Source organism: Agelaius tricolor, unplaced genomic scaffold (assembly GCF_023055355.1).
Source record: "Agelaius tricolor isolate 1412-34295 unplaced genomic scaffold, bAgeTri1.0.p SCAF_1, whole genome shotgun sequence".
In the NCBI taxonomy this organism is placed as follows: domain Eukaryota; kingdom Metazoa; phylum Chordata; class Aves; order Passeriformes; family Icteridae; genus Agelaius; species Agelaius tricolor.
The window spans coordinates 53369132-53380875 of NW_027269261.1; the positions used below are offsets into that span (position 1 = coordinate 53369132).

General features: G+C 38.5%; 1 protein-coding gene across 1 annotated transcript; it reads left to right on the forward strand.

Annotated features, from left to right (window-relative positions):
* On the forward strand, window positions 1-8660 carry LTV1 (LTV1 ribosome biogenesis factor). Its single transcript, XM_071434402.1, has 11 exons — window positions 1-163; window positions 823-954; window positions 1444-1632; window positions 2682-2769; window positions 3664-3784; window positions 4454-4703; window positions 5375-5502; window positions 5979-6118; window positions 6325-6377; window positions 7097-7297; window positions 7909-8660. Exons 1-11 carry the CDS (start codon window positions 161-163, stop codon window positions 8020-8022), a joined length of 1419 nt encoding a protein of 472 aa, XP_071290503.1. The 5' UTR covers window positions 1-160; the 3' UTR covers window positions 8023-8660.
* The last annotated feature ends 3084 nt before the right edge of the window (window positions 8661-11744 follow it).

Consider the following 11744-nt stretch of genomic DNA (forward strand, 5'->3'; position numbering starts at 1 on the left):
CAAAAACTTACAAGCCTGGCCGGACTGGCCGCTTAACTGGTTCCCCCCGTTGGTCATTGGTGTATCCCAAGATGGAGGGCACAGCCCGGTGGCCCTGACGCCTGGCCCGCGTGGGAGTGAGTGGAGTTCGGGACAGCGGGAGCGGCCGAGGGACAGCGCCATGGTGAGTGTGCTGTGCTCTGTATTCGCAATTGCCTGGGGAACAAGGTTAGAGCAAAAGAGTCGCCCCCAGATATCCCATATCGGCCTTAACGCGGTTTGTTAGGTAAATAAAGGCGGAAACCTTTCTGGAAGTGTTTTCCAGGCCAGATGTGGTAACTCGTAGGAAAGGCGTTCAGCCGGTTGGAATACTTGGTGGCTTTGTTGATCCAAAACGCAGGTGTGTGTCGATGTTAGAGCAGTGCCTGGGTAGGGGTGCTGCCGATGGCCCTAATGGCTGGTGTTGAATTGCTGCTCTAGGAGCAGCCGTCTAAAGCACGAAGCAAGATGTGTCTAGATGAATTTCCTTATCAGTTTCCCGTGTTTCTTGGATGAAGTGCGTTGCAGACTTCCTTTCTAGGCTGTATATTAAACTCCGTGTGCTGTTATCAGATATGTACTGTTCCATGCATTGCCATTTTGCAGCTGAATAAGCTGCGTTTGCTGTTAGAACATACGAACATTGCTGTGCGTGTGGGGAGGTGAGTTAAACTCCCACCTGTCTCCAAGCATATGTTTATAAGGCATTGCCTTAAAACGAATACAGCAGCACACTACAGGTTCTGTTAAGGTGCATTTAATATTTAATTTTTTGTTAAGAGTTAACCAAATTTCCTTTTTCAGCCTCACAAGAAGAAAAAGCCCTTCATAGAGAAGAAGAAAGCAGTAACATTTCACTTAGTGCACCGAAGTCAGAGGGATCCTCTTGCTGCTGATGATACTGCACCCCAGAGAGTTCTGCTGCCCACACAGAAAGTAAACACTTGCTTTTAATATTGAGGTTCATTCAGATAAGAAACACCTTGGAGAAAAAAGTTGGTATGCAATTATACAGTTCAAAAACAGCCTGAGAGAAGGTGGTTTTCAGTTCAGCTTATTAAAAAAGGGATGTTGTAGGGAATTTCATAGTTGTGAGTTACTGCCTGATGGTTGAAGGATGACTTAACTGGCATTAGAGGTGTAAATGTATTTTAAAAACAGCAGCGAAACTTGCCTGACTCACTGTGATAAAACAGGCACTGTTGGGTATGTTGCTGATGGTCCTGCTCAGTCAGCACCCAGACATGGAACCAGCTGATTACAACATTCTAATTGGCTGTGGATTAGGGTAAGAAGTGGAGAGAGGACTTAAACAGTCAGACACTCAGTAGATGTGTTGCTTTTGTTTTTGCTAGTAAGTTTTAAATGGACTTAAGTAACTAAACATATTCCTTTTGATTATTTTCTTCTCCCCCCTCTTCCTAGGGGCATGAGGAGCAAAGAAGGGAAGAGCAGCGCAAGTATGGTGTCTTCTTTGATGATGACTATGACTATTTGCAGCATCTCAAAGAAGCCTCTGGTCCCTCTGAGCTTGTCCCATCTGTGTGGGGACAGCAAAGCAGAATTGTCATCACAAGTGAGGGGCACATAGAGGATGAAATTCAGAGAATTTCAGTAAGTAGTGTTTTTGCTGATGGTAACGCTGTTCTTTGGAGCATTAACATTTTCTAGACACATTCATTGTGTGTGTGTATGTATATATTTATATTTATGTGTAAGGATCCTTTTGACCCACAACCAACTTGACTTTCCTACAAACAAACTCAGAAGCTGACAAGCTGGCATTTACTGATGAACATTATTTTGCTAGCACAGTGTTAAAACACTTCAGGTACCCACAACAAACTTTTTTCTACAGAGATGGCTTGCAAAGGTGTTTGTTTGAACAAGTTGTGTATTTTTCTTGGGTGGGCATTTGTTTCTAAGGTTTTTTAAAACTTTTGAATGCTCTGGGAGTTATGAATATGCCAGGTTGTATTATCAGCACACCATGTTTTTAAGGGGGAATGTAATAGAAGCCAGACAGAATAAAACCAAACTTTTCAATTGCAGGCATAACTTGTAGAAGTTCACGATGCTGGATCACATTGGAGTAGAAAAGCAGTAAATGCTTTGAAGCAGTGAAGCATGCCATTGCCAGTCACTTATAGCTGAGGGTGTTTGATTTAAAAAAATATTGTCATTTTAGTCAAAACCAATAGTCTTAGTCAGAGGTACCTTTCTGGTACAGCTTGGTGATACTACGTAAGGTTTAAAAGTTAGGGTAGATGTGCATGTTGTGAAGCTTTTAACAAGCCATTCAGTAAAGGGGTGAATTCAAACGTGTGCTAGTGTTCTCCAAAACAAGCCAAAAACATTTTAAAATTTCCATGTGCCTGCTGTACAACTATTCTCTAAAAAGCTTTAGAGATGCAAAAAATGCTGTTTCTGTACCTGGAGAATACTGACAATATGAGAATTGATGCTGCTAGCACTTTATGCAGCTGTCATTGTATAACTCTGAAAATTTGCTGCAGATAATGTAGCACTTGTAACATTTAAGTGGCACTAACAGAGTTTCTTTTGGTCACAGGAGTGTCTGCATGATTTTTGTTAATGTGAGCTCAAATAAGAAGCTGAGAACAAATACATTGTGATCCTGTTTTTCTGTTTCTTTTTCTAAGGCTCCATCCATTAAGTTGCCTTCCTCAGTATTTGCCACAGAGTTTGAAGAGGATGTGGGCTTGTTAAATAAAGCTGCTCCTGTTTCAGGTATTTTTTACCTTTCTGTGATGTGAGTTGGCATCTAGGAAGTAGATGGTAATTAGGGCTTCTGTTGTGATGTCATGGGTTTTTTTGGCTTAGAACTGGCTCAGTAGCAGACATGAGGAATGATCTTTCAGAGACCCATGTTTCAATTTGAGACTTACTTCTGTGATTGACTAATGGGAGTTCTTTAGCTTTGCTTGGAGAGGGTGAATCCATGATCTCTTACTATTGCATAGCAAATGCAAACTAATAACAGGGAGAAACTGTAGATAATACTATTAATTTATTATTCTGTATCTTTGAATCTGAGTCTGGAACTGCATTTTCACTCAGTTTCTTTTCAAATGCTGAGTAGTGTTTACATCCCTTCATTAGTGTTATTTCAGTGTTACAGGCTGTGAGGTAGGTTTTTGTTATGTATCCACATTTGCACTGGACATTGACTCCACAGTTATCTCCATATTTCTTAACAGTAAGGAATTGTAGCAGTTCTCTCTGTCCTGACAGAAGGATGCTAAGGACAATTCTGTTAACTGCAGCAGAGAAACACTTTTTAGCCTTTTGTAATATAGGGAATTTTAGGGTCGGAGCTAATGCTGGTGGCTGATCATGTGGTGTTTTAACCTGGATTTTTTTTCTTTTACAATATTCCATATTAAAATGCATTTTTGGAAGATCTCTGGGAAATGTCTTTTTCTGAGTGGTAAAATTGACAAGAGATTGCTGGCATGGCTTCTATCAGATCTACAAATATTCTTGAGGAATTTTGTGTTTCTTTGGTTTAAGCTTTCCTTACTGCAAATAAACAGTCCAGCTGGCTTGTTTTTTATCCAGGAAAGTAGCTTTGTAATGTCAGAGAGATGTAAATATTTATGTTTCGCTTTTTCAACTTTCTAGGACCACGGCTAGATTTTGACCCGGATATTGTTGCAGCTCTTGATGATGATTTTGACTTTGACAATCCAGAAAATATCCTGGAAGATGATTTTGTTCTGCAAGCAAATAAACCACAGAAGCGGTAGATAGAGCTTTTTTGAAATATTTGTTATGTAAAATAGGAGAGATGCTATTTGCTATTGCATGTGTTGGTGTAGGAAGCCACAGTGGTTTCAGATTTCCAATTGAATACTTTGGTGTGTTGAAAAAACCTTGTGTTACTTGGATGGCAGCTTGCAAAATGAAATTTATTACATTATCCAAGAAGTGGGTTTTGTTTGTTACTTTGAGCTTATGGATTATATGCAGTGTTTGGAATAATAGTGTTCTTGAACTGTTTAAAACATTGTCATCTATTACATGTAAAATACATCAGTAATAGTATTAATGAAGGCTAATGGGTGTTTCTGAACCCTTTACAAATGTTTTGTGTGATACCCCACTGCATTTTATCTGCTTAGGTGTGGTATCATTCTCACAATTTCATGAACAGTAAGAATTTTTGCTTGTTTTAATAGTCAGGAATGCAGCTGATATTTTTCTGCTTTGACATGTACAGCTGAATATGAAAACAACTTTGGTCTCAGTGCCCAGATGCATGGTCCAGCTAGCAATGCTTTCAGCTCTCAGACAAGTGTCTCACTCAAGATTTAAATCTGTTATTGCTGAATTGTTTCAGATAACCCAACGTAGGTCAGAGCTATGTAAAGGTCCATGTATTATTCTAAAACCATTTTGTGCTTCTGTTCAGGGGACCAGATGCTGAGGATGAAGATGAATGGGAAGATGTGGAAGATGATAGTGATGAGAAGGATAGCTGCAGTACTGATAAAGACTATGATTCAGAAGGTCCTTTGTCAGATGGTGAGGTTAATGGACAGACAAAAGAATTCCTTTTTATGCAAGAAGAAACCAGGAGTCGTTTCACAGAATATTCTATGACATCTTCTGTGATAAGAAGGAATGAGCAGTTAACCCTGTTGGATGACAGATTTGAGAAGGTGAGGCTGCTCAAGAGTGTAACTGTGAAGGGTGTTAAATGCTTCTTTGTCTATTGATTCATTTCATCAGGCAGTGTCCTGTATACCTGTGCAGATTTTACTGCTTTTAGCAGTCAGGGCATCAAGCTACAGATCTTTGCATGTATTCTGCATTTAATACTGGTTACATTTAGAGGCTTGTGTCACCTAGGCTGTAGTGTTAATTACTGTTGCAAGGCCTAGCACTGATGGGAAGTAAACAAAATTACTCCAATGACTGTATGAGCATTTGTAATTAGTGTTACATTTTGTCTGAGAGGCTCAGTGCAACACAGCAAGCCATTTACAGGTCCCTGGTGAAGTATACATTTATGAACAGAGCATGGAAATAAGGTGTAAGTTTTGTTCTGAGCAGTGACAGGCTTCTTAAGGCATAGATTGAAATAATGCATCAGAATAAAAAATGTTTTTTAGAAGCTGGTTTATACATTATTATAAGATAACTTTGTGAGTGCCATGTGGAAAGAATACTGTCAGTAAGGAGGAAATCCTACTACAGATTTGGCAGTTGTTCAGCAAATGCAAGGGGAGAGGAAAAAGAGCCAAATAAAAAGAAATGTGTGGCTCTTTACGCTATCAAGCAATTGCATGGCAAATGTTGTCTAATTTCAGATATCCACTTCTTTTTTTAGTTTTATGAACAATTTGATGAAGATGAGATTGGAGCCTTAGATAACGTGGAGTTAGAAGGCTACATTAACACAGACAATGCTCGGTTGCAGGAAGTCCTGGATGATTACTACAAAGAGAAAGCAAAGAAGTATGTATTCCCAGAAGTACTGCTTCACATAAGTAGTTCTGTAATCCCCTGTTTATATGGAAGTTCTGGGTGTGCTGTTTCAAGTTCATGTACTCAAAAGATTGCATCCCACAATAAAAGCAGCTGCATATGAGTATTATCCATTTGCATGATAAAATTAAGTGAAGGAATGTTGTTGGTTTGAGTAAGTTATGCTCCTTTTGTATAATTGTGTTGAACTTCATGTAAGCAGTATCTTTTAGAGGCATTCATCCTGTTGAAAAGCAGAAATACTTCTTTTGTTGACTGTGTCTTTGTCCTAATGTTTTTAGTTTATTTTGAGGAGACTTACTTAAGGGAACTTAATTTTTGCTGCAAATTTCATTAGAAATAGCTTTATTGGGTCTGGGGCTTGACTTAAGGGAGTCTGGGTTTACATAATTATACATTTTCAATAAGAGATAAAACATTTTTTTGTTCTCTGAACTTTGAAAAAGTTGTGTGAAATTGGATGCTCTTGAACCTGATGAAGATTTGGACTCTCTTGTCAATGAAGAAAGTGAGGAGGAAAAGGAAGAAATAGTAACTGTAGTTATTGAGGAGCCAAAAGAAAAGTGGGATTGTGAATCCATTTTGAGTAAGTATTTTGGAGTTTGCTTATTTGTTCTTAGGATTTCAGAGTAAATGATAGGTGATTTCAGAACTTCCCTGGCAGTGCTTCAGGTAAAATGGTTTATTCTCTGAGCACAACAGGAGAAATTCCCAAAACCTAAGTAGCAGTACAATTCATAACTGCTATTTGCAAGCCTTTCTTGACTACTTTCTTTTTCCTTTGTGACTTAGGTACCTATTCAAACTTATATAATCATCCAACACTTATTAAGGAGCCATCAAAGGTAAAATTATTAAACCTACTCTGATGAACAACACTGGGAAAACTTGAGATAAATGTGTTTGTTTTCTCAATGGGTATCTGTTTTAAAAGACAGGGAGCAGAAATGAGGGTCGGGGAGGGCTCTGGTATTATTTCTTCACTAAAGAAGAGTTTGGATAAATTTTTTCTTATTAGAAGGAAAATGGAGTCAGTTAAAAGTTTCTGTAATAGCTAGGCAGAAACAGAGCAAGGAATTTCCTTTGTTGTTATCTGTAAGACTCCTGTGAGATTTGTATAATGTATGTGTCTCACAGCCACATACTTGCTCAGGTTTATTTTCCTGTGGTCTGGAACAATTTATTCTAGTTCTTTGGTCTTTCATATCTTCCCCATCATTAGAGCACAGCTTGATATTCCCAAATTTGAATTGAAACCTTTTTCTTGCAAGCTTATAAAGGAATATTAAGTGACTACTTGAGTTCTTTTTTTTTTCAGTAATATTTAAATAGAAGGGAAAAATGTTTTTCTTGTTCTGGAAGGCCAGATTTTGTCACAGATGTATTGATTTTTTACTTTGGGATTAATGTGTGTTTTTGTGGGGGAGTTAAACAGTATGAGGAGACTTAACATTTACTACTATTAAATCTGGATTTGAAGTTTTTACACTGATAAGGCAGTGCCATGTGCACTTCTCGGAGAGAAAACTAGGGGCCACTAATTCCTATGCACTCTCTATTTTAGCCCAAACCAATAAAAATTTCTCAGAAGACTGGAATTCCCCTACACATCCTGCCTCAGAAAGGTCTCACTGCTAAGCAGGTGGAGCGCATGCAAATGATAAATGGCAGTGACCTGCCAAAAGCATCAACACAGCCTCGTTCCAAAGCTGAGAGCAAAGAGGATCGCAAAGCCAGGAAACAGGCAATCAAAGAGGAGCGAAAGGTACACCTGACTGCAAATAAAACCTTGCAGAGCATTTTATGTTACCTGAATTCTGTCTTACAAACTTTGTTTAAAACTCACTTGTCATGTCTGAAGATAATGGGAAAATCTTCCTGGTCTCAGAGGCCTAATTATTGCTTCTTTAAAAAAAAAAATCCACTGGAAAGAAAGTAACATCACACTTTTGTCTTACTGATTTCCAGTATCGAAACTTTGGGTCTGTTACTGTGGCCACTACTGCAGCAGATACAACTGCTGAAGGATCATCAGATTTCCTTACAATCTAGAGTAGCAAATGAAATAGTTACTTTTCACTTTGTGTGATCTAAAACATCATATCTGAAAGGAATGTGGAAAATCCTAATTTGCCACAGTGAAATCCTAGATGTCTTATGTAGGAACAGAAATTGCCAGCATATTAGAAGCTTTGGCTAACTGAAGATGTTTACCCTGGTCGTTCATGCATTAATTTGACTACCAATAATTAGTGCCATAAATAATACTATTCTCCAGATTGCTCTTATCTTCATGATCTAGAAGGGTTAATTGGAATAGTTTGATTTTGCATAATAATTCTTGTTTTGTAAATTTGTCATTATTCCTATGTACAGGAACGCCGAATGGAGAAGAAAGCCAACAAGCTGGCCTTCAAACAGGAGAAAACAAGGCAAGAGAAAGAGTTGCTCAATCTGAAACAAAATGTGCAAGGTCTGAAGCTGTCCTGATGAAACTGAGAAACTTATTGTGGAAACATCCCTAATTTTTCATTTATGTTGAGAAAGGAACTGCTAACTCACACCTTTGCCAGTCCTGCTCAGGGGGAATTGTTCATATCTTGCTGTAACAAGACCCAGTAACTTGTCATTTTTTTCTGACTCCATATGAAATAATGTATTGGTGATAGCTATTCTGTCATGAGTGACATGGCAATTGCTGCAAAGTTTCATTACAGTAGAAATGTATTAAAATTATGAATATTTTTCTTACAAGTTATCACTGAATGGAGTTATATATATTTGTTGAATGTATTCAACAAATCAGCAGAATCCTACAGATTTGATCTGATTAGATTCTTCTATTAAATTATTTCAGTTTACAAAACAGTATTTTCATTTATGTCTTTTCTCTTATACTGATGGTTGAATATAGTTCCTTGCTATGATACAGTTTTGTAAGTCAAGGATTTTACACCCACTCCTCCTTGGGATTTTTTTGGGGTGGATTATTTATTGTTTTGGTACTATGATGGGAGCCTTTTGTAAACAAAGGTGTCTGAAAAGCTGTTTTGCAGCTAGACATCACTGTTACCTAATCCGAGTTTTACGTTTCCTGGCAAATAAAATCTGTCACAAGGAGTGTTGCAGTTACAGTTGTCAGTGACCTTTACTGTTGCCATTGGAATTGGCTTTGCTGGAAGTACTCAGTCTGAGTAGGATGGCAGGCAAACAGCAGATACTTGGATAAAAAGTGTGTGTTGCAGATAGTCACCATCTTGGTGTTTCTAGAATATCCTTCCTCGGGTCTTGTGTTTGACTTGGTTTAATTGGGATACAAACTTAATGCCCACTACTATTGTTATAAAAACTTTATAAAGATGAGCTGAGGGCCAAAATCTGTAGGTTTGGTGTGAACTTAAATGTTTATACTGTGAACATTAATTATTTTGATAGGGACTGGTTCATAGTGTGGGTGAAATGAATAGGATTTGTAGTCAGCCCTGAATCCTTCTCTATTTACAAAAAAATCCCATCAGGTTTATGTCTGTATGTTCCAGACAATCTGCCTTTATGTGAAAAGTTAACCTTTTTACTGGAAGGGACATGGTGACCAATACATCAGCGCAGTGGCCTGACTACTGGTGAATTCAAAGCATCTTCAATATTCCTTCCATAGTTTTGTGAACACTAGGTGGAGACAAGCTAACTGGGACTGATAAAAATTTTTAATGTACAGAAAATTCAAAATACTTGTTTTTATTGGAAGAAAGTTTTTATAATATATTTTGATTGATAAAGTATCATGATTTTGGAGAAGGGAATAAAGAGGCATCTGAATCTGCAAGTCTTGATCGCTGCTCAGAAAATTAAAGTATCATGTACAGTATACATATCTAGATTAAGCCTTCATTTTCTAGAATTGTCTGTTAACAGAATCAATAGAAATAATCTGTACGATTAGAAAAAGTTTCAGCATTTTCCTTTAGCTGATGCCTGTACTAGTTTTCATGTGTTTGACAAGCTTAAGTGGGATCTGCCTGTGTCTTAATTGCTAATTGTGTATTCACTGACTCTGTGGTAACTGGAACACTGACCACCCAGTACTCATGACTCCTGACAACAAAACAGAAAAGGAAATCTGAGAAGCAAGTCTGTTGAGGTGAGTCAGATACCAGGAAATAAGTTCAATGGAACAAGTAAGTAACATGCTGTTCAGTGCTTTGGGGTGGAATGTGATTTTGTGGTTTACCAAAAGGGACAGTCTGACTAAAGCCAGTGCACACGTTCTTTGCTAGGTTTCTCATCACCGATTCAGTGGTACTGTGCTTATACCTAAAGTCCTTTAAAATAAAAACAAAAGGGAAAACAAACATCTAGAGGGGATGAGAACAGAATAAAGAAGTGGGGGAGGCAGAGGAAGGCACTTGAAATGAAGAGTGTAGTCTGGAATAAGGACAGATGCAGCTGTTGCTTGGAAACAAAAGAGGAAAGACATTTAAACAGAGGCAATAGGAAAGGAGTCAAAAAGATTTCAGAATGCTTTGTTCCTCTTTACTTGTAATCAGTGAAACACTGCAGTAACCTTAACAGTGCTTTGGAGTGTAGTAAAACCCCAAGGAAAAGGTAAAAAACAAAAGCAATCATTCATCTGCTTAGCAAGACAAGGATTTCTTTTGTTTTAGCAAGAGGAGGTAAAGAACACTTACATGAGAAGTCCTTACAGAAGTTAATTTAATGAAGTACCTTTGTAGGTTGCAAGTCAAATGAAAAGGACTCTCTTTTACCTGAAGTTTTCCTAAACTTTTTGTTTAATAGAAGTCATGTCCCTGCTCTGAAATGAGTGTGATTGTCTTTTGAGTTAAAGGGCCTGAAACTACTTTCCATGTAACTTTTAACACCTACTTTAAAAAAAAAAAAAAAAAAAAAGGTGATTTAAATGCAAATCTCAACAAATTTAACATCTACAAAGATCATCTTGGAATGCTGTTTAGCATATCGTGGAAGCATTCCACCTTAATAATGAAGATCGTGCCACACTTTGCATGACACTTTCTACCTTAGCCATTGCTGGGTACTCACTAGCTGACATCCAAACCATAAATCTGGGTGGGTGCAGGTCACCTGCCCTGAATTTAGGCAGTGATGAACTTAAGTATTGTTCCACCGTCTCCTCAGCCAACTGTGATGTCATTGTGAAAGCACATACCTGAGCAGTCATGTGGAAAACAGAATGCTGCCTGTCACAGCAAAGGAGAGCTTGTGCTTTGTTGGAGCTGGATACATGAGGAGGGAGTTCTGCAAAAGGGAACCCTGGTATGCAACAGGAGAGTTGGATTTGATAGTTCTTGGGTCCTTTCCAGTTCAGGATATTCTGTAATCCTATGGAGATGTCCCTTCCTGACAATGAAGTACTGTTCCAGCAAGAGCCCTGTCCAAGTGCCGACTCTGCCACAGTCACGACATCCTGTGCTGTGTAACTGAGGCTCTTGCATGCTTTGCATTTTGCACAGCTCCCTGAAGTCAAGGTCTGGCTCCTTCTACAACCCGTGGAAAACACTTTGCATACTTTGTGGTAAAAACTGCTCCTTTTTAATGGGAATTTCAATGCATTCAGCTGAAATGGGTAATGAGCACTGAGGAAGGAGGAGGTCACTGCTAGTAGAGAAGTGAGTTGAACAAATTTAAACAGCAACTTATCTAGTAACTGCTTTCATTAGTGAACTTGATTAGAGAATTTATCCTGCACAGACACACTGTGAATTCATCTTCAGTCTTGCACTGTCTTAATTTACCTGCTTGTCCAAAACCATGTTTACTATACACTGAATTTAAAAGAATGTATTTTCTCTTGGTGAGGCATAAATTACTAACTTGCAGCTTCCTTTTTTGTTCCAGGGTTTTAGGCTGAATTTGTTATTTCAGTCTTCTTGGAAAAAATAGACTAATAAACCACCTGATAAGTGGTCCCTTTGACAGCATAATGTGGGCACCAGGCTCTGTTCCAAAGCCTGCTGAAGTGAATGAAAAGATTCCCCTTGACCTCCCTGATCTCTGGATTACAAACTGAATGCATGACTGCACAGTTTGCCTGTGCACACCCCAAATGCAGGGGTTTTCTGCAAGGGGTGGGGCTCTGCACATACCCTTCTGCTCTTCAGTTTGTGTCACTGATCCTGTGTCTCTGTGGTAGATCAGATCAGCTCTACAATAGGGCTAAAACCTGATCTGGC